This window comes from Homalodisca vitripennis, chromosome 4 (assembly GCF_021130785.1).
Source record: "Homalodisca vitripennis isolate AUS2020 chromosome 4, UT_GWSS_2.1, whole genome shotgun sequence".
In the NCBI taxonomy this organism is placed as follows: Eukaryota; Metazoa; Arthropoda; class Insecta; order Hemiptera; family Cicadellidae; genus Homalodisca; species Homalodisca vitripennis.
Genome location: NC_060210.1, coordinates 28735776 through 28755461, shown reverse-complemented (window position 1 = coordinate 28755461; position 19686 = coordinate 28735776). Strand labels below are relative to the sequence as shown.

Sequence of the window (19686 nt, the reverse complement as noted above, 5' to 3'; positions counted from 1 at the left end):
ATTTATGGGTTGCTCTGGCATGAATGGAATGTCATTAGCTATCCTCATCCATGACAACATGGAATTCCATTGTTTACCATTCACTTGTCTAGATATACTAATCATATATAATACTAATATTACACAAAATAACATTATAGGTATACTTATTAGTTCAAAATCACAGTGAAAGCAGTATTTTAATCAAATGATTAAAAAACAATACCAGCTTTAGAACATTACATAATATAAAATTGTACTGTTAACTATAGTACATTGTAGCATACACAATGAACTATTTACGTAGGATGTATTAACATGATATGCTATGAATCTTATTTTTTTAACTGTATTACTCTGTTAAATATAGACCTCTTTAAATTTTCATTTTCAGTAAAAAACTATTACTTTACCATAATAAGCTTTGTGGGTCTAAAACATAAAACCCAAGAATCATGTTGTGACCTAGTAACAAAAACATACAGGGAACCTACCATGAATGAATCTAAATTGGACAGACCATTAGTTCATGTCTAACAAGTGTTCTCTTTTTCAGCCAGGAAGTTTCAATCAGGACCCATCATCACAATGCAGCTGGGAGATAAGAGTTTTTATCTGCTCCCAACATTTTAAATATCCCCTGTACAGTTCTAATTAGAGAATTTATTTATTTATTAGCATATTCAACTTGTGTCACTACATCTTAGATTATGTCCAGCATCAGTTTAATTTGGGGACTTATACAGTGTGTTCCAAATTTTATGCACACTGAAGGGATCTTGGAAACGATAAGAAATACAGCAAAGATTAAATTGACATAGCTGTGTATAATAACAAGACCAACAAATTAATATGGTCAAGTTGATTATTTGTTGCTTTGTTCACTCACTGCACTCAAAAAACTGATTTTTGTTTAAAATTTCAAAATGTCCCAGCTCTCTTATTAGTACCTATAGTAAAACGTTTTTTATGATAATTTTTAATACTTTTTAAAATATTATAATTAAAAATATGTTTCAAGAAGCATGAGGTGTAGGGTTCAAGTCAATTCAACAACCCATTTTTTACTTAATCAAAAGAAAGTAGATTTTTTACTGATTTCAAAAATAACTTACTAATGATTTTAATTATAATAGTTGGAAAATGCTTAGAAAATATTTTTTTTATTATTTATATATATACTTTTTTAGAGGTGATAAGGAAAAAATGTTTGTTATATTTAAGAAGGAATGTCTTCTGAAGGTTGTAAGATGAGCCCAACTCAAAATATTCTAAAGGAAGCCACTAACTTTGTGGGATACTGTATTACTGGATACAGAAAAACCTAAATATTTTGGAACCAGAGAATGTTTCCTTTGTTCATTTATTTTACAGATATTTAACATATTAACCCTGGATTGGTAAGACGTCGTCTTGACGACGACGTAAAACAGCAGTTTGTGTGAACCGCGGAAACTGTTCCTTTTTTTTACATCTCCGTCAGTGCCAACTTAACTGACCCTGATCCGGGTGCGTGAGTGGAGGGGATAGGCTCTACCCGTATTGTTTCAGTGTGTCCCGAGGTGGAGTAGTCGCTCCAACGAACCCTTACTGTGTATGTAAGTTTTACGCGTAGTCCTGTTAACGAATTCTTATTTGTTTCATGCAACGTATTATTGACGAAACATTACTTCGTGAGTTTTAATTATGGCGTCACAGCGACAAAACGATACAGTGTTCTTTTTGAATCACATTTTTCCAATTCTGTGTTAGTGTTTTTGCCCAGTTCAGTTTCTTTTGTTATTTGAAAACCAATGTTTATATAATTTGTTGACTGTTGTTTCAAAATGAATCCTGACGAACTAAAAAGGCAACAATGTATTGAACGTTACCTTAATGAGAACACTAACTCAATAATAAACCTGAAATAATTGAGTGTTACAACTCTACCAAAGGAGGGGTTGACTCATTAGACCAAATGTGTGCTCAAATGACAACCAGCAGGAAAACAAGGTGTTGGCCTCTCTGTATCTTTTATGGAATCATCAATATCATATTAGTTAATTCCTACGTCATCTATGTGCATAACAAAGTATCTGAGGGAGCAAGACCCCTTGTAAGAAGACAATTTTCTAAAGAACTCGGCTGTGAGCTTCTTCGTCCTTGGTTGGAACATCGTTTGCAAATGCCTAACTGAAGTAAACCTCTTCTCCAAACCATTGCGAGAATACTTTGGGTAGAAGAACCAGCAACTCATCCAGTACCTAATCAACAGCAAGGGCGGAAAATATGTGGTTTATGCCCTTCAAAAGAACGCAGCTTCTGCGAGCGTTGTTCTCGAGCGATGTGTGGAGAGCATCACGAACAATGGTGCAAGGAATGCACAATCTAGCGTAAGCTCATAAAACTGTTTGCCTAGTGGTATATTTAAAAGATTTGTAAACAATAAAATTCCTTTACCTTACCAAAGCCTTACCAATCTAGGGTTTTTTTTCCCCCTTGGGGCGGCCTACTGCCATGCACTTAAGCCTCAAGGGCTTTTTGCGCACCCCGGAAACACACCAAGGGTTAATGATCATACTATGTCACAAATAAAATTAAACTTTTTGTTCCTATTTTTAACACGCTTTTATAAGCTGCAGTTGTATCTATGTAACGGAATCTTTGAGCATAATTTTCACCAATTTCCAGATGTCTGATTAATGTGAAACTTTGTATACGTATCAAGGACCGATGACAATGCAATAATTTGATCATAGTTTTCCATTATTCTTATAAGGACCGCCAGGATTAATAAATTCTTTTATAGATCCTCTGTGATAGAGCTAGCGCACGATCTGCACTAACCCAGCGTTCAAGTCTCCATTCGTCTCGGTATTCTCGGATGTGCTTGACTCTCTTAATATGGTAATATTATAGTAGTCATCTAGTCTCTGCCATTTCCAGTGGTTTCCTTGACAGCCAGATCTCTAAGTACACGATCCATGCATGTTCTTTATTTAGTATACATTACATAATACTAATTTGAGTTGTTGCTTTACAGAAACATATATAGTATTTTTATCAGACAAAGCCTTTAGTATTTTTTAACTAATTTAAATTAGGAAATTCTATGCACATAAGCATTTTTCAGAAATTTTCAGGTGATTATTTTAAAAATATAAGCAATCTCTTTTATGATCTGAGTAGGACAAGAGATACTAACATCGTAAATTAAAGTAAAGAAGTGGATGGCAATTAAAGTACAGAACTAGGACGTCTATGAAGGAAGTGAACAGCGAAACCGTGAAGTCAAGAAGGAAATAATCCATTCTAGAAAAGTGAGGGTAAAAATAAATGTTTTTAAAACTATTTTTTTAAGATGAAATACTATAGTTGAGTACATTATAGAGTTTATACTTATTTGTTGTAACATAAGATGAGATCCATCTATATTTCTCAATTCTACTATTGTCGGAATACAATATATAGTCGAGAGAAAGGATGTACTAGAATCCTTAAAGGATGTTTACAACTCTTAACAGGAGTTCTTTTATTACTGCTAGTTTTAGTTATATTTTGAATACACACTCTGTTGTAGCTTATTTTACGTACCTCTATTTATATTTTACAAACAAAGTTGCTGTATTTTACTCTCACCTGTGTGTATCTTACTTGTTTGTACAATTCTTAGAAGTAATTGTTTTTCACAATCATACGACTATTACATTTTTTCAATATTGCATTTTTGCTTCCTTTATCTTTATTACAAAACACTATTTGTTAATATTAATGAAATACTAGTATGAAAACTATATTTACAAACCTATTCACGCTCACTGTCAACTTATATTGATATTTAACTTGGGTACTCGTCCAAACCCACTATTTGTCTATATGCCATAATTTGTATAAATACAAGTTAACAAAATTAAAAATAATGTAAATCTGTTATTTTTAACCCTAGCAACAAAATATTAAGAGGGAAACAAAAATAACACAATATAATTTGGGCATAAACGGGTTATATACAACCTACATTACAATAAAATCACATTAATTTGTAAAATAGTATTTAGTATTGCGAACGATCTGCTCGTGTCTTTGAACAACAGTGATGGCTTTGTACAGGCATAACTGGATGACATTGTGATTCTTGTGAGTGACAAGTTCAACACTACATTCACGGAATCAACCAATGCTGATCTGAATATGGTGAGAAACTGGTGTGATGGAATGGTCCTTGTCAACCCCACCAAGGCTGCCATTGTTGCCTTTTCAAGAAGTTCAGGGTATTGGGTACTTCAGTTTGAGGGTATTGAGAGGCTCTTCCATTGAGTTAAAGTCCGAGGTTAACTACCTGGGCGTAATCCTATATAAAATCCTAAACTGGACACCCCATCTGGAAAGGGTTATTGCCAGATGGAAATGGTCTTTGATGCAATGCAGACACATGATAGGTGGGTCTTGAAGACTTAAGCCGAGGCTTTTGTATTGGTTTTATATCTCCATGGTTGGATCTGCATTGTTTGGGGTTTTTGTCTGGTAGGAAAATCAGAGGCCAAGATGGCGGTAGCTGATCTGGCTAGCATCCAAAAGCAGGCTTTCCCTTGCTATTACTGGGGCTTTTCCAAGTGCGCGTACGCAGGTCTAGACTGTTGCCTCAACCTCGCCCCTCTGGACTTTGTCATTCGGGCTAGGGCCAGGAGGAGTGCCTACTGTCTTCTGCAGGCAGGACTTAGATCAGCCTCAGACTCTAGCAGGGGGTACTACAGAATTAGCATCCTGATTCAGGAAAATGCTCTGAACATGATCTCTGATCAGATCACATGAGTGCTCATAAGTTATCTTTAAATTGGTACTACTAGTAGCATATTTATGATAACCTACTTATATTGCGTAATAACAAGTAGTAGATTGGGTCAGAGTGGCCTATTTCTTACTGACATTGCTTCCTTTCGGAGGGCAGAAAACAAGAACAGGTCATCACAATGACATGTAATTTAAACATGTAAGTTAAATAAAGTCTGTTTTTCTAATAATTTAGGTAAGAAAAACTGTTAAAAAAAATAGTGTTATCTGGATAATACCAAAGTACCACAAACTGTTCCAAAAATAGTGACCTCCAGGATAATGCCAAAGTACCATTTTTCTTTTATACGTTGTTACATTTCTTTTGGCATTTAACACATTCACCATGGCATGAGTGACTCACAGTACACCTTTAGTTGAGAACTGTCAGATTTCACCAAACTAACTCTAGATTGCAGAACAATTTTTTTAAGAGATTTAATTAAAAATTGAGATGAAGAGAAATATTCAATAATTATTACAATAAAGAGTACAAATGTGAGTACATGTGAAATGTTACAGATGGTTCATTTCGCACATATAAACTAATGTGTGTACACATTTAATTCTCATGAGTCACCTGTGACTACATTATTGCATTCCTCCCAGGAGGGTTCACTTCTAGCTAGTATATATACCTTCCAGTTGAATCTACATTGGATACAGCTAAATCCGATGTGTTACTTATCTTGTGGATGTCTAGGGGCGGCATATCACTAACCTCAAATGTTGACAGATAGGTCTAGTATACGAGGTGTGATCAAAAAGTTCCAGGACTTTTTATCTACTATGGGAATGCAATGTCTCACAGCGATGCGGTTGGCAGCATTGTATTCCCTGACTCAGCAGTAACACAGCTGTGTTTGCAGATCAATCATAACATCACTAAAAGTAACATTAGCACAGTTTGTTTGAGATTAGTTTTATAGAGTTTGGCTATTTTTTTGTTTAATGAAATGAATGTGAAAGAAGAGCAACGTGTTTGTGTGAAGTTTTGTGTGAAACTGAACAAAACGTTTTCTGAAACCTTTTAGATGTTACAAGAGGCTTTTGGTGAAGAATGTCTAAGCCGATCATGCTGCCATCAGTGGTTCAAGAGGTTTAAAGATGGCCGAACATTCACAGACGACGATGCTCGTTCCGGACACCCTTCAACGTCAATCAATGATGAAAATGTTGCTAAAGTGAACGCTCTCGTACGATCAGACCGTCGACTAACAATCCGTGAAATGGCAGAATAATGTAACATTTCATTTGGGTCATGTCAGCAAATTTTAACTGAAAAACTTCAAATGCGTCGTGTTGCAGCAAAGTTTGTGCCAAAACTGTTGACTGAAGACCAAAAACAACACCGAATTCATGTTTCTGAGGAACTTCTTCAAAAGGAAAATGACGACAAAAGCTTCTTGGATCATGTCATTACGGGAGACGAGACATGGGTTTTTGGTTACGATGTGGAAACAAAAGCCCAATCATCACAATGGACATCAAAAGGCTCTCCAAGACCCAAGAAAGCACGTCAAGTAAAAATTAAATGTGAAGGTCATGCTTACGGTTTTCTTTGATTGTAAAGGTGTCGTCTACTATGAATTCCTTCCACAAGGTCAAACAATTAATCGTTTTGTTTATCTTGAAACCCTCAGAAAATTGCGTAATGCTGTGAGAAGAAAGAGACCTGAGCTATGGCAAAGTGGTGATTGGTTCCTTCACCATGACAATGCTCCTGTTCACTCTGCATTAGTTATCCGTGACTTTTGTGTAAAAAACGCAATTACTGTCATTCCTCAGCCCCCCTACTCACCTGACCTGGCCCCAGCAGACTTTTTTCTCTTCCCAAAGCTCAAGAGACCCCAGAAAGGACGAAGATTTCAAACAGTTGACCAAATTAAAGAAAAAACGACGGAGCTCCTAAACACCTTTACAAAAGAATAGTTTTCTGGGGCCTTTGATCAGTGGAAATACCGGCGGGAAAAGTGTGTAGCTTCCCAAGGGGAGTACTTTGAAGGAGAAAAATTCGAATAACCTGTATGTTGTATGAATAAATGTATAAAAATTCAGTCCTGGAACTTTTTGATCACACCTCGTACTATGGGAGATGAATGTTGAAGTTGGTGGGGCTCCCTGGAACAGAAATGGGCCAAAAACTGATCCTTGTGACACTCTACTAGTGATCAGTTTTTCATTTGTCTGGATGGACTTCACAGTAAATTGTGAATCATAATACTGAAATTTAGCCATCTAAGATTGTCTACTAAGGTGATACCTAATCATTCAATTCAAAGCTATTCTAGTGACACAAAGCAACCTTAGTTTTTCATTAGGGTAATAGATCTATATCAACACAATAAAATGCTTTCATCAACACACTGCCATCCTCCCAGCAGCTATTGCATAAATACAATCATTAACAAAGTCAATAAAAAGCAAGTTTGGTTCATTTTGAATACCTAAAGCCATACTTTTTCAAACACGTTACTATTACCAGCCTCCAGGTTATTGCTTAGTTGTCTGCAGACAACCTTTTGGCACCTATATAATAGACTGCCACCACAACAATCGAATCACTGATATTTACGATTATCTAATCATCGATTTTCATGAGTGTCGAATCCTTGAGATTAAGGATTATCTAAAACTACTGAAACCAAAATTGCAAACCAAGTTAAATTAATGTACAGTTCGGTTGTTTTAAATCTTAAAAATTAATAACACATGAATATCACCATTTTGCTTGTGGCCATTACTCAAATACTATGTACATGACTTCACTTTGTTTGGCTTTAATTTGGACCTAATGTCAAACCGAATTAAGTTGTAGGCTTTTAAGGTTGTATTACAGTGAAACTATATTTTTATATGTAAAAACAAATATACATATTTAAAATAATAGAAAGAAATGGTAATTCTTAAGTTATATGTTTATAACCATACAAAACAAACCTCTCTACAAAATTATAGCCATTCTGCAATGTTATTTCTGCAAAAACTAATGTTGTCAAAACTAGATTCATTTATTAGAAAGTATTAATTGATTTGGTTCCAATTAAAATTGTACATGAGTGTTAATATGTCCATTAAACCAAATTTAGAATGATAAAAAACTGAATGAAATATTATTTAATTCCCATCTTTAATTATAGTTTTCATCTCTTCACTATAAACTGGATGCTTTGGATTTAAAGGGGTAAGATTATCTTGTAGCCATGTAAAACAATATTCAATGAGTAAAAATATATTTATACACAAAAGCACATATGTTTATCGTCATTTTTCTTGCCGATGTCATTACTCACTACCCAAATGATTAAAATTACTTTTGTTTGACATATACATGAATTTACTTGACAATATTTTTATTCTGTAAAATAAAAACAAATGGCAATGATTAATTATGATGTCTATAATTCAAATATTTCTATATTCAATAGTTTAGATATTTTTAATCGATAGTTGATTCAACTCTTGTGGTGGCTGCTGATAATACAGCAGCAAACATTTTCTATTAATTTGGCTAGATTTCTTCCCAACTTCTAATACATTAGTCCTACTAGTAAATATTGTAATTTTTTAAATAGCTTAAAGAAGAATTATTTTATCTAACTTACCTGCTGAAAAATCCAGCTAGACTTTTCTTTTTGGTCTTGGCCTCTATGGAATCTTCTGAAAAGGCACTACAACCACCAACAGACACAAGAGAACAAGTATCACCATGATCTAATAGACTTCCAAGAGCAGAATCTTCATTTGTTGAAGGAGAATTATCACTTAAACTAGACACAGTACTTGAAAATGAGCCTATCTCCGCACTTGTGCGCTGAAAATTAGAACTAGCTAAATCACAATCAAGACCTCGAGGGTTACTTGTCCGTCCCTTCCCACCACCCGTTTTATCGTTGTAAGACTCCTCCAGGTTCAATTTTTCTTCAGCATTACGCCTTGTAATTGCATTCAGAGAATCAGGTCTGTAGATTTCTTCACCACAAATATTCACAATACTTTCATTATCAGGTTTTATAAGGAGTAATTGTTTAGTAATAGGACTGTAAGCTAATGGAAAGTTGTCCAACAGTCTGTCAAGGGGGATTGATTTGGAACTTCCTTCAAATTTTGCAGAATGTGTTGTCTTTGCTTTATTAGATTCTTTAATAGGCCTTCTTTCTAAACTACCATTAAACAGATTTTCTTTACATGAATGAGATTCTTTTGAGATGTCAAAGAATGTATCATCAGTCTCAGAATTGCAACCATCCACAGATCTTTTTGATTGTGTGTTAAATGAACTTCCTTTGAGTTCATTATCTTTCACTAATATTTCCGAAACACTAAATTCATCACATATTATATTAGTTTGTACTTTTTCATCGGAGTATGATTCTCCCTTTCGAATTAAAACTTTATCCCCTCTTTCTGGCCAAGTTTTAAACCAATCACCCGAAAATGATTCTTTACTATCACGATTACCAAAACTAGTATTGTCAGATGTTTCAACTAAAGGAACTGATGTCTCATTTAATTCATCAATAGCCTCAGAATATAAATTCTTTTGGAATTTCTTTTTTTCGAGACAACTAGGTAAGCTTTGACTTTTGAACTTTTGAGCAACACTACTCAAAAACACTTTTTGAAGATAGTGCCCAGGGTTTAATTTGTGTTTTTCTGTCTTAAATGTTTGAAAACTTGCAGCTAGATCAGGGTTACAAATAATAAGGTTCTCTGTTTCACACGTATTTTGAATGTCACTGCCACTGTTACTTCTCGGTAAGTGTTCCTGACAAGGATTCCCAACAACCTTTAATCCATCTTTAAGGACAGTTATGTTTGCCTCTTGAATAGAATCGTCTTGAATTTCTGTGTCATGGTAATCTTGTTCAGAAGGAACTGTCTTCATGATTGATTCACATTTTTTATATTTGATCCATTATATAACTCGTCCTAATTAAATTTAAAGTGCACATATTCTTACACTACACTCACGAAATTATAACTAGTTAAAACTAACCAAAACAAACACAAATCGACATCTATGACATTTCAATGAAACAACCAAGAAAACTCATCACAAACACAAGACGACAACATCTTTATTTTTTACTCACTCTGTAATCTAGGCTACATCTGCCTGTACTTTGGTCGGTATAAAAAAAATGTAAAACATATGAACCAACGCATGATGGAATACTAAAACGTATCAGCTGACCGAACCGGCTCTATTTTACTAGATGCACTATATAAGCTGTCTCTGTTGTCGTACAGATAGAACTGATCTCAGGATTTTTGAATCGTATTTAAACAGCAGTTTTTTCCGCCACTTATCTTAAACTATAGCTGATTTTTAATATTTTGAAATTCTAAAATTATGAAATCTGGAGATAAATGTTAGGAATATGCAAATATATGAGATGCAAATTTATTTATAGCAATATAGGATGAGAAACGAACGTAGCAGCAATACTTGTGGTTAAAGATGTTATGAATATATAAATTCATTTAAATTCTTTTGAAGTTCCGACTGATAAATCAAACAAGAGACTTTAGTAAAAGTATTTATGTCATTTCACTAGCGGTTACCCGCTGTTTCACACGCAATCTTTAGAACCGAAATCCTTATATTACTTAGTAAAAGCAATTATGATGTAATATGATGGGAGTCCTATAACAATTTTAAAACGTAAGTATGCATACATCAGGTAGATATTATTTAAATTCATGGTAAATAGTATCAGAGTTTAACCGAATTATTATATCATGATTGGCACGTGTATGAGCATTTCTGGTTCTAATTAATTATATACATAACGTCACAGCTGAATCTGCCTTGTCATCCCAATCAAGAAAACACAAATCTCGGACCACACAGGTCTTGGAAACTTATTTCGGTGAAAAAGCGTATATTTCCAGTCCTTGTCACATATTTCAGGTCTAAGCTATTTCCAGAGTTTGTATATATACAGGGTGATTCATGAAGTTCTCCCCCCACTTCTACAGCACATTGTACTAGTAAAAATAATGAAAAAATGTTATATAAACATAGGTCCGAAAACGCTTCGTTAGCGAGTTACAGCTAGCGAAAGATTTCGCCTGAATTCCTGGGTAAAGAGTAAAATAAAGCCATACTGAACTTTTGAAAAGGTTAATTAAGTAAGAAATATCGTGGATTCCTATGTATTTTTACCTGATAAAGCTAATAAAATAGGTTTCAGAACTGTACCTGTAGTAGTTTTTGAGGGATTCAGGGTTAAATGCAAAAAATTTGGGGCACGAAACAATGTTTTTTAAGTTTGATGTACAATAACTTTGTTAAATTGGTAATAAATACATAAAATCAACAGATATTAATTGTAGAGAATTTAATTCTGAGAAAATTGATATAATCAAAGTCTAAAATAAAACAGAAATAAATACCAAAAAATCGATTTTATTCAGTATAATACATTACTACTAATACGGAAATATACTTTGGTCTAAATCGTGTTGACATAGTTGAGTTTGCCTTGTCCTGATGAAGAAAATACACACGTCATAAGTAGGACGGAAAAGCTTATTACGACCTACGGAGAAGTCCTACCTACTTCTTATGTACTTTCGGTATAATGGGGAAATCCTTATTAAGGTCATGCAACATTCCAAAATAATTGTTATTAAAGTTTTGCGTTGCACCAGTCTTGCTTTTTGGACTGTAGCCAGGGAAACAATAAATCGTTGAGGCATGTTCGTGTTCATTTCTCTGTTTTCCATAAGCCACTGTTAAAATGCAACATCACAATGTCAAGGAAGTCCACCAGTTTAAAGCAACTTATGTGAAAACATTCATAACTTTGTCCATTAAGGTTGGTTACATAAGAGTGTTTAAATAATATTTAAAATGCATTAAATTATTTAAATCTATCACTGGCGCAATCTGGATAAAAATGTGTACATTAACTTTATATTTACTATCTGCATTACACTACTGATAAATCACTGTTTACTTAATATTTCATCAAATTTAAATGTAAACATATGTTTCAGCCAATTTGACGACATAAAACTGAAGGTTTCAACACTTCTCCTTCGTAGACTAGTGGATACAGTCACGGCTCTCTAACTGAGAGATCACGGGTTCAAATCCCGGGGTGGTTCATTCATCATAGGAACAACAGCCACAGTGACCAAAAACAAGCCAGCATAGCCATTAGCTGAGGCTTAAAAGAGAAAAGAAAAATTTGAATAGCTGTTTAGTGCCAGTTTAATTTGGATTATAAAACGTAAAAACTAAATTTTTTCTGAATTTCAAAATATTCAAGGTAACTTTTCTTATATTTTGCTTCATAAAAACCTTCCATGGATTTCAATGAAAATTTTACAAAAGGAATTAACCGAAGTAGTCCAGTTGTTCTCAAGATTTGCGCTTAGCAACACATTTTGTGATTCATTTTTATTTATGAAATAGTTCACAAACTGATAATAAGGACTGTTATTAATTGATTTCGTTTATTTTGATAATAGTTTTGATGTAGTTTATTGTTCGTAATGTAATGTTTTTTGTTCTTCCTGTTACATAACCTTGTCTTGTTTGTGTTTATGTTTTGATTGTTTACGTTTTTGTAGATTCTTATGACGCAAACAGGTTCCACTTGTGAAAATGCTTTCACTAATGATAGTGCTCATGTTCTACATGATCACGGTTATAATCAGACAGCAGTAATATCTACAGGTATTCCAAACTCCCGAAACTCTGAGGACAAAGAAAGCAATGACGGCATCCACTGGCAAACAGTGACTGGTTCATTCAAAAGACCTAGGAAATTGGTTTCGATCGGTCCCGACATATCGAAAAAATTGTGTTCAAACCCAAGTAGCTTCTCATTAACTACAAATAACCGTTTCGATGCTATTGGAGGGTCAAATACGATGGATGAGAGCACCACATCGACGCCGCCGTCTCATGTTGGCGAGGATAAACCACCTCCGATCTTCGTACCCAACGTTGTAAACGTTAAGAGCATGATAACCGCTATTGAAACTGTTATCCCAAATGACAACTACACATTTAAATGCCTCAGCCAAAACAAATTCAAAGTTAACACAACAACTATTGACGGTTATCGGAAGCTGGTGCACAAACTAAAAGAGTTGCAGGTCACCTTTCATACCTACCAAATCAAACAAGAGAAAGCATATCGCGTGGTTTTAAAAAATATGCACTTTTCCACTGATGTTGCGGACATTAAGATTGCTATTGAATCCTGTGGGTTCCAGGTTCGCAACGTAATGAATATGAGACAGCATAAAACCAAAGCACCTCTTTCAATGTTCTTTGTTGATCTGGAACCAAATCCGTGTAACAAAGATATATTTAATATCGAGTACCTACCTTAATGCAAAAATTACCTTTGAACCACCGCTCAGGAAATCCGAGATCGTTCAGTGTAAGCGATGTCAAAGTTATGGACACACCAAAACGTATTGCTGGCACCCTTACAGGTGCGTTAAATGTGGCCAGAACCATGACACACGGGCATGTTTGAAATCCAGTGATACCCCACCCACCTGCGCTCTATATGAGGGGAACCACCCGGCGAACTACAAAGGTTGTTCTGTGTACCGCGAACTTAAACAAAAATCGTTTCCCCCGATCAGACCCAAAGTACCTGAAAGTAAAACTCATGATCAATCACCTCGGGGAGCCCAAGAAGTGGTAAGACCTCCTAGTCCATCCACTGTTCGAATCCTGCCGGGACGATCATATGCACAGGTGGCATCCAACTCGATGTCGGAAGATAACAGTACTCAAAACGCTTTAAGTAAAACACTTAACGACTTTTTCAGCAAATTTGAAAAAAATAATGATACAACAGGCTGAACAGATAGGTACTTTAATGAACCTATTGTCTTCCGTCATTTCGAAGCTAAAATGAATAATTTTTATAGAATAGCACTTTGGAACGCCAATGGCTTGAGTAACCATACTGAAGAGGTTAAAATATTTCTTGGTCTTCATAAAGTTGATATTATGCTTATCTCCGAAACTCACTTCACAGATATGACACATTTCAAAATTCCTTTTTGCTCTCTGTATCACTGTAATCATCCAAATAATACTGCTCATGGTGGTAGTGCGGTATTAGTTAAAAATAGTATAAAACACCATGCCATACCTACTTATAAGTATAATTATATTCAAGCTTCCAGTGTTGTGATTGAAGACTGGTCAGGTCCACTCACGGTATCTTCTGTGTATACCCCTCCTCGTCATAACGTTTCATACCAGCAATACAGCGACTTCTTCAATACCTTGGGTTATAGATTTATTGTGGGAGGTGATTTTAATGCGAAACACACCATGTGGGGCTCTCGGCTGCGCAATCCCAGAGGCCGTAATCTCCTCAAGACTATCAACGACAATAACTATCAATATTTTTCTACGGGAGAACCGACTTATTGGCCTACTGATCCCTTAAAAATTCCTGATTTGCTTGATTTCTTCGTGACTAAAGGTATTTCCCAAACGTACACACGTGTAGAATCTTGTCTTGATTTATCCTCAGACCATTCTCCATTGATCTTCACTTTAAGTTCATCTGCCATTACTACAGAGGGTCCACTGCGGTTAAGTTCTAAATATACTGACTGGGACCAATTTCGATCTCTTCTTGATGAAAACTTGCATTTACACGTTTCCTTGAAGACAAATGGTGAAATAGATGAAGCTGTTGAATTGTTTAACAGGACAGTCCAGAAGTGTGCTTGGCAATCAACGCCGTATCAACGAAATGGAACCACTAATGGCCTGAACTACCCTCTTAGCATCAAGAAAAAGATTGCTCAAAAAAGAAGACTTCGTAGGATTTGGCAAACTTCCAGGAATCCTCGTGATAAAAACAACTTCAATAGAGCGGCGCGGGATTTGAAACGTTTGTTATCTAACTTCAATAATGAAAGGTTTCAGGTTTTTACTGCAAGTCTAACTCCTACAGAAGACACGAAATATTCAATGTGGAAAACTACTAAACACATGACTAGTCCAAGAGTGCCGATTCCTCCGATTATCTTGCCAGGTGGTGGCTGGGCCAAGAACAACAAGGAGAAAGCTGAAGTATTCGCTACGCACTTACGCGATGTGTTCAAGCCCAGTGACTCAGCTCAAGCTCCTGACCCAGAAATTGAATACTTATTAGAATCACCTACCCAACTATCACTTCCTGTTCAGCCCTTTACTCCCTCTGAAGTAACTGAAATAATTGTGAAACAATTGAAGCCGTACAAAGCTACTGGGTATGACCTCATTACAGGAAGGATTTTAAAAGAACTGCCGAGGAAAGCTATTATGTTTTTGACTTTTGTCTTCAACGCAATATTGAGAATTGAGCATTTTCCAGCACAGTGGAAATTATCGGAAATTGTCATGGTAGCTAAACCTGGGAAGCCTCCACATCAGGTTAGTTCTTATAGGCCCATAAGTCTATTGCCTGTGACTTCAAAAGTTTTTGAGAAGCTTTTTCTAAAACGATTTCAGCAAGTTATTGATAGCGGCAACCTTATCGCCAACCATCAGTTTGGTTTCCGCCAGAAGCACTCTACCATTGAGCAGATTCATCGTGTAGTCAATGTAGTGAAGGAAGATCTGGAAGCAAAAAGATACTGCTCGGCTGTTTTTCTTGATATCAGTCAGGCTTTTGATAAAGTTTGGCATGAGGGTCTCCTCTATAAATTAAAACTAATTGTTCCTCATTCTTTCTTTAATGTCATCAAGTCCTATTTGTCAAACAGGTTTTTTCGAGTCAAATTTCAAGACGAATACTCCGACCTCCACAAAATTGAGGCGGGCGTTCCACAAGGCAGTGTATTGGGTCCCATCTTCTACACCCTCTTCACATCTGACATACCTGTACGAGCCGATGTCACCATGGCCACCTTTGTTGATGATACCGCTATACTACCCTCTCATGAAGTCCCAGGAGCTGCATCCCAACGACTACAATCTGAGCTGGATGACTTGTCGGAGTGGCTTGTCAGATGGAGGGTGAAGGTTAATGAAACCAAGTCCACTCATGTAACTTTCACAACAAGGCCTGCTAACTGCCCACCTGTCTCTCTTAATAATGTCCTCCTCCCCCAATCTGAAGAAGTGAAATATCTGGGTATGCATCTAGACCGAAGACTAACTTGGCGTTCTCATATCTGGCACAAAAGATTATTTTTAAACTCAAAATTCAAAAAAATATCCTGGCTTTTAAACAAGAGGTCGAAATTATCATTAAGAAATAAGTTGTTAGTATACAAGGTGATTTTGAAACCTGTTTGGACTTATGGTATACAGCTTTGGGGTACAGCCAGTAACTCCAACATCGAAATTCTCCAACGTTTTCAGTCTAAAATCCTTCGGAACATCCTGGAAGCTCCGTGGTATATAACTAATCAATTAATACATCAAGACACCAAAATTTCCACAGTAAAAGAGGAAATAACTCGCTACAGCAAGAAGTACCAAGACAAGCTGTATTCTCATCCAAACTACCTTGCGATGAACCTGTTGGATAATAGTGCGTCAGTTACACGTCTGAAGAGACACTCAATCCTGGACTTACCTCTTAGGTTCTAATTTCAAACTTTCTTGTTTATTTGTGTTAGCTCTATCGCTGGATAGAGTCTAACTCGTGTTAATTTATTATTTTATCTAATTTACTTATTGTTCTAAGAATGTCTGAACAGATTGTAAAACAAATTGTAAAAAAAAATGTATTTATAAGATAATAGACAGGCATGTTACTGTGACTTATGCCCAAGGTAAAAAGGAAGGATCCAAGTTGAAACAGGGAAATACGTTTTACCTATCTTGAGGGTCGTAATGCGTGTGTGTGTGTGTATATATACATATATTGCACCCAAACATGCTAGTAGCTTAAATGTGGATTACAAATCATCTTATTTGGACTTTAGTAAATGTTGAAATGTTTGAGTTAAAGAACTACGTCAGAAAGAATGGAATTTTGAATCCCAATTTAAAGAAAGATTGACGCTGGCTGGCTTATGCTTCTCTATGGTTCACCTGGACAAGAAAAACAGAGTGGTGTGTGTGTATGTGTGTATATATATATATATATATATATATATATATATATATATATATATATATATATGACCTTTTATTGCGTATAATTCCAGTATTATCTGGGATACAGGTAAATTTAATTTCCAGGAATTCCTTTTTTAATTTAATTTCCAGAGACCTGAAACCCCTAGAGATGACAATGAATTGTTATATTTTACCTGAATACAACTTCCAATAAACAACGAACAAAACTACAGTTTTAGAAGGGATTCCAATATGGAGCAAACTTTTTGACAGTATGTTTAAATTTACATTATCATAGGCTCCCTCTATGTCAATAAAAATTTGTGTCAGGAACTTTTATTTAGCAAAAATGTTTGTTTGTCAGTTTTATATAGTGCTAAATTATTCCAACAACATGTTCCTTTCCGAAACCCAAATTGAGTTGAAGGAAACAAATTATTTTCTTTTAGTCACCTCTGTAATTTGTTTTTAAGCATTTTTTTTCAAAATCTGTTCTAATTCTCGATGATAAGGCTATTGGTCGATAAGAATCTGCTGACAAGGGGTTTTTATTTGGTTTCAGAATGGGTACAATAAGTGTTCCTTCCAAGCATTAGTAATAACGTCAGAAAAGAACAACTTGTTCTTAAGGTAACGGTTACTATGGATGCAAGTTCTGACGAAAATCTGTTCTGACGAGTACGTCCGAAACCCTCGTCAGAACAAGGTGGTTACAGTGTGCGCGTTTTCAGATCTTCTGATAGTCAGCACGTGTCAAAGCCGCCCAGCTAAATGGATGAACTCGATGAACAATATTTTCTTGAAAGCCCGTTATTAAAAATAATGTTGTTTAAAAGGGTAAAAACGGAATGTTTTAACCCGATATTTGGTAGTAGAGACGAGAAAGGAGAGTTTGAAGTGTTATTTAAACATTTATGTGATCAACCGGAAAGATTTTTTTGATGTGTGAACGCAAATGACAACTTTTTCAGATAATATCACTCTACTAAAAAATTTAACTAATATAGAAAATGTGATTGTAGTCAGTACGTCTCATAGCTGTCCAGCTAAATGGATGAACTCGATCAACAATATTTTCGAGATATTGGAAAATAAGGCAGATGTGAAAATAATATTAAATAGCCAGAATAATTAGAAACAATGTATTTAATTGGTCAAAAAAAAATTATTTATTAATTATAACAAAATAATCTCATAAAAAAAAACAAATTAGATTCATAAAATTATTGAAAATTTGATTGACATAACAATTAACCCTAGAAATAAAACAACCTTTGTTTGATAAAAAAGATAAATTTCCTTTATAAAAAATAGTTTTGCTGAAAACCCACATTTTACCCACATTCACCCTAAATTGAAATTAGGTTAAATTTAAAAAGTGAAGACGCAAAGTAAGTGAAAGTAAAGTAGCAGTAACATTCGAAAAATGTAACTCACATTTTTTAGTTTAAATCGGTTGGAGTTACATTTGAAAAGAACGAAGCAAGGTCCTCATGTTGAGCTGTACTCAGTGGAGTTGGTGCTTGTGAACGACTTTCCCAAGTATCACTCGTTGATGAACCACATGGGGAAGAACCATAGTTATGTGGTGGATGGTGGATTGGCTGTAGTCGATGTTGTCCTCCGTATCCCGACAAAAGATCCTCATCACAAAACACTTGTTGTAGCTTGGTCCTCACAATCATTTTTATTTCTTCCGGTATTTTTGGAAATATGGTAGTAGGCTCATAAGAAAATGGTAGTCTGAATCTTCGTTTCGGGAATCATAATTTCTCTCCTCATGTCCCACAAACATCTGTTCTCGTACACCAGACCGATTAATTTATCAATATCCATGGTTAATTTAAGTTAATAACAAGTTGCTGGCCGCACAAAAAATCAAACTTGTTTGATCGCTCAAATCGTTCTGACAACTTGGTGTCTTTCCTGACGCAAAAGTCGCTGCCACTGTAAACAGTATCAGTAGAAAACATGCTTTTGTTTGTTCGGACGACTTCGTACGAATTCGTCAGTGCTCGTCAGAACAGATTTTCGTTAGAATTCGCATCCATAGTAACCGTTACCTAACCAACAAACTAGAATTAAAAGCTTTAGAGAATAAGTGGTTGATTTTAATAAATCTTTTCAGGAGTTTTTTCTTGTAATGAAGTTACTTATTTCATAAGTTCTTCTATTTTAAACAGGCTACTCAAATCAGTTTATTTTTCACTTAAGGTGAGCATAGAATAGGGGAGAGATTTAAAAAAGAAGTAAAAGAGGACGCTAGTTTTTGTACTAAATCTTCCAAACACATAGAAAATTTTAAAATATAATATTTACTTTCAGATAAGAACCTAGAGTTAATCTTCTTGATTTAGAACCATACTTCTCACAGGTGCAGTGCAATAAGCGTTGATGCAAAATAGATCCAACAGTTTTCTTGTACTTAATATAATTATTAATTGTTTGATGACTCCTGTATTGTAAGTATGCTAATGTTTTGTTCTAAATTTGTTTCAAACAGCAAGTAATCTACTATGGACAATGTGGAAATGCTGAACGTGGAAAAATTAAACATATAGTAAAACTTGTAGCAATATATGGGATCTGTTACTGTCATTAACTGATCTAATAGATTATCCATGAATTTTGAGAACAAATCCCAATTTGCCTTTTCAAAACACCATTAAGTTTAACAAAAATTATCATTGACATTATGACAATAAAGGGATATCCAAATTTATAACTATGGGAATTTTATGAATTCCACTCAGTCACTCAAAATCAATTCGATAATAGTAGCCAGAGCTGGAGACTCTACACATGTATTGCACTCTCTCTTAGAGGATATCCAGTATAAAAAG

The 19686-nt window shown here is 35.1% G+C and overlaps 1 protein-coding gene across 2 annotated transcripts in view; it reads right to left on the bottom strand.

The window, feature by feature from the left end:
- LOC124359082 (TBC1 domain family member 14-like) overlaps positions 1-9898 on the bottom strand; it is a 72441-nt gene extending 62543 nt beyond the window's left edge. For both annotated transcript variants that reach the window (XR_006922104.1, XM_046811513.1), the window contains exon 1: positions 8394-9898. Coding sequence is in view for 1 of the 2 variants with exons in the window: in XM_046811513.1 (XP_046667469.1) it covers positions 8394-9676 (1283 nt within the window). In the remaining variant the exon portion in view is untranslated. The remainder of the gene's footprint in view (positions 1-8393) is intronic.
- Positions 9899-19686: the final 9788 nt, after the last annotated feature.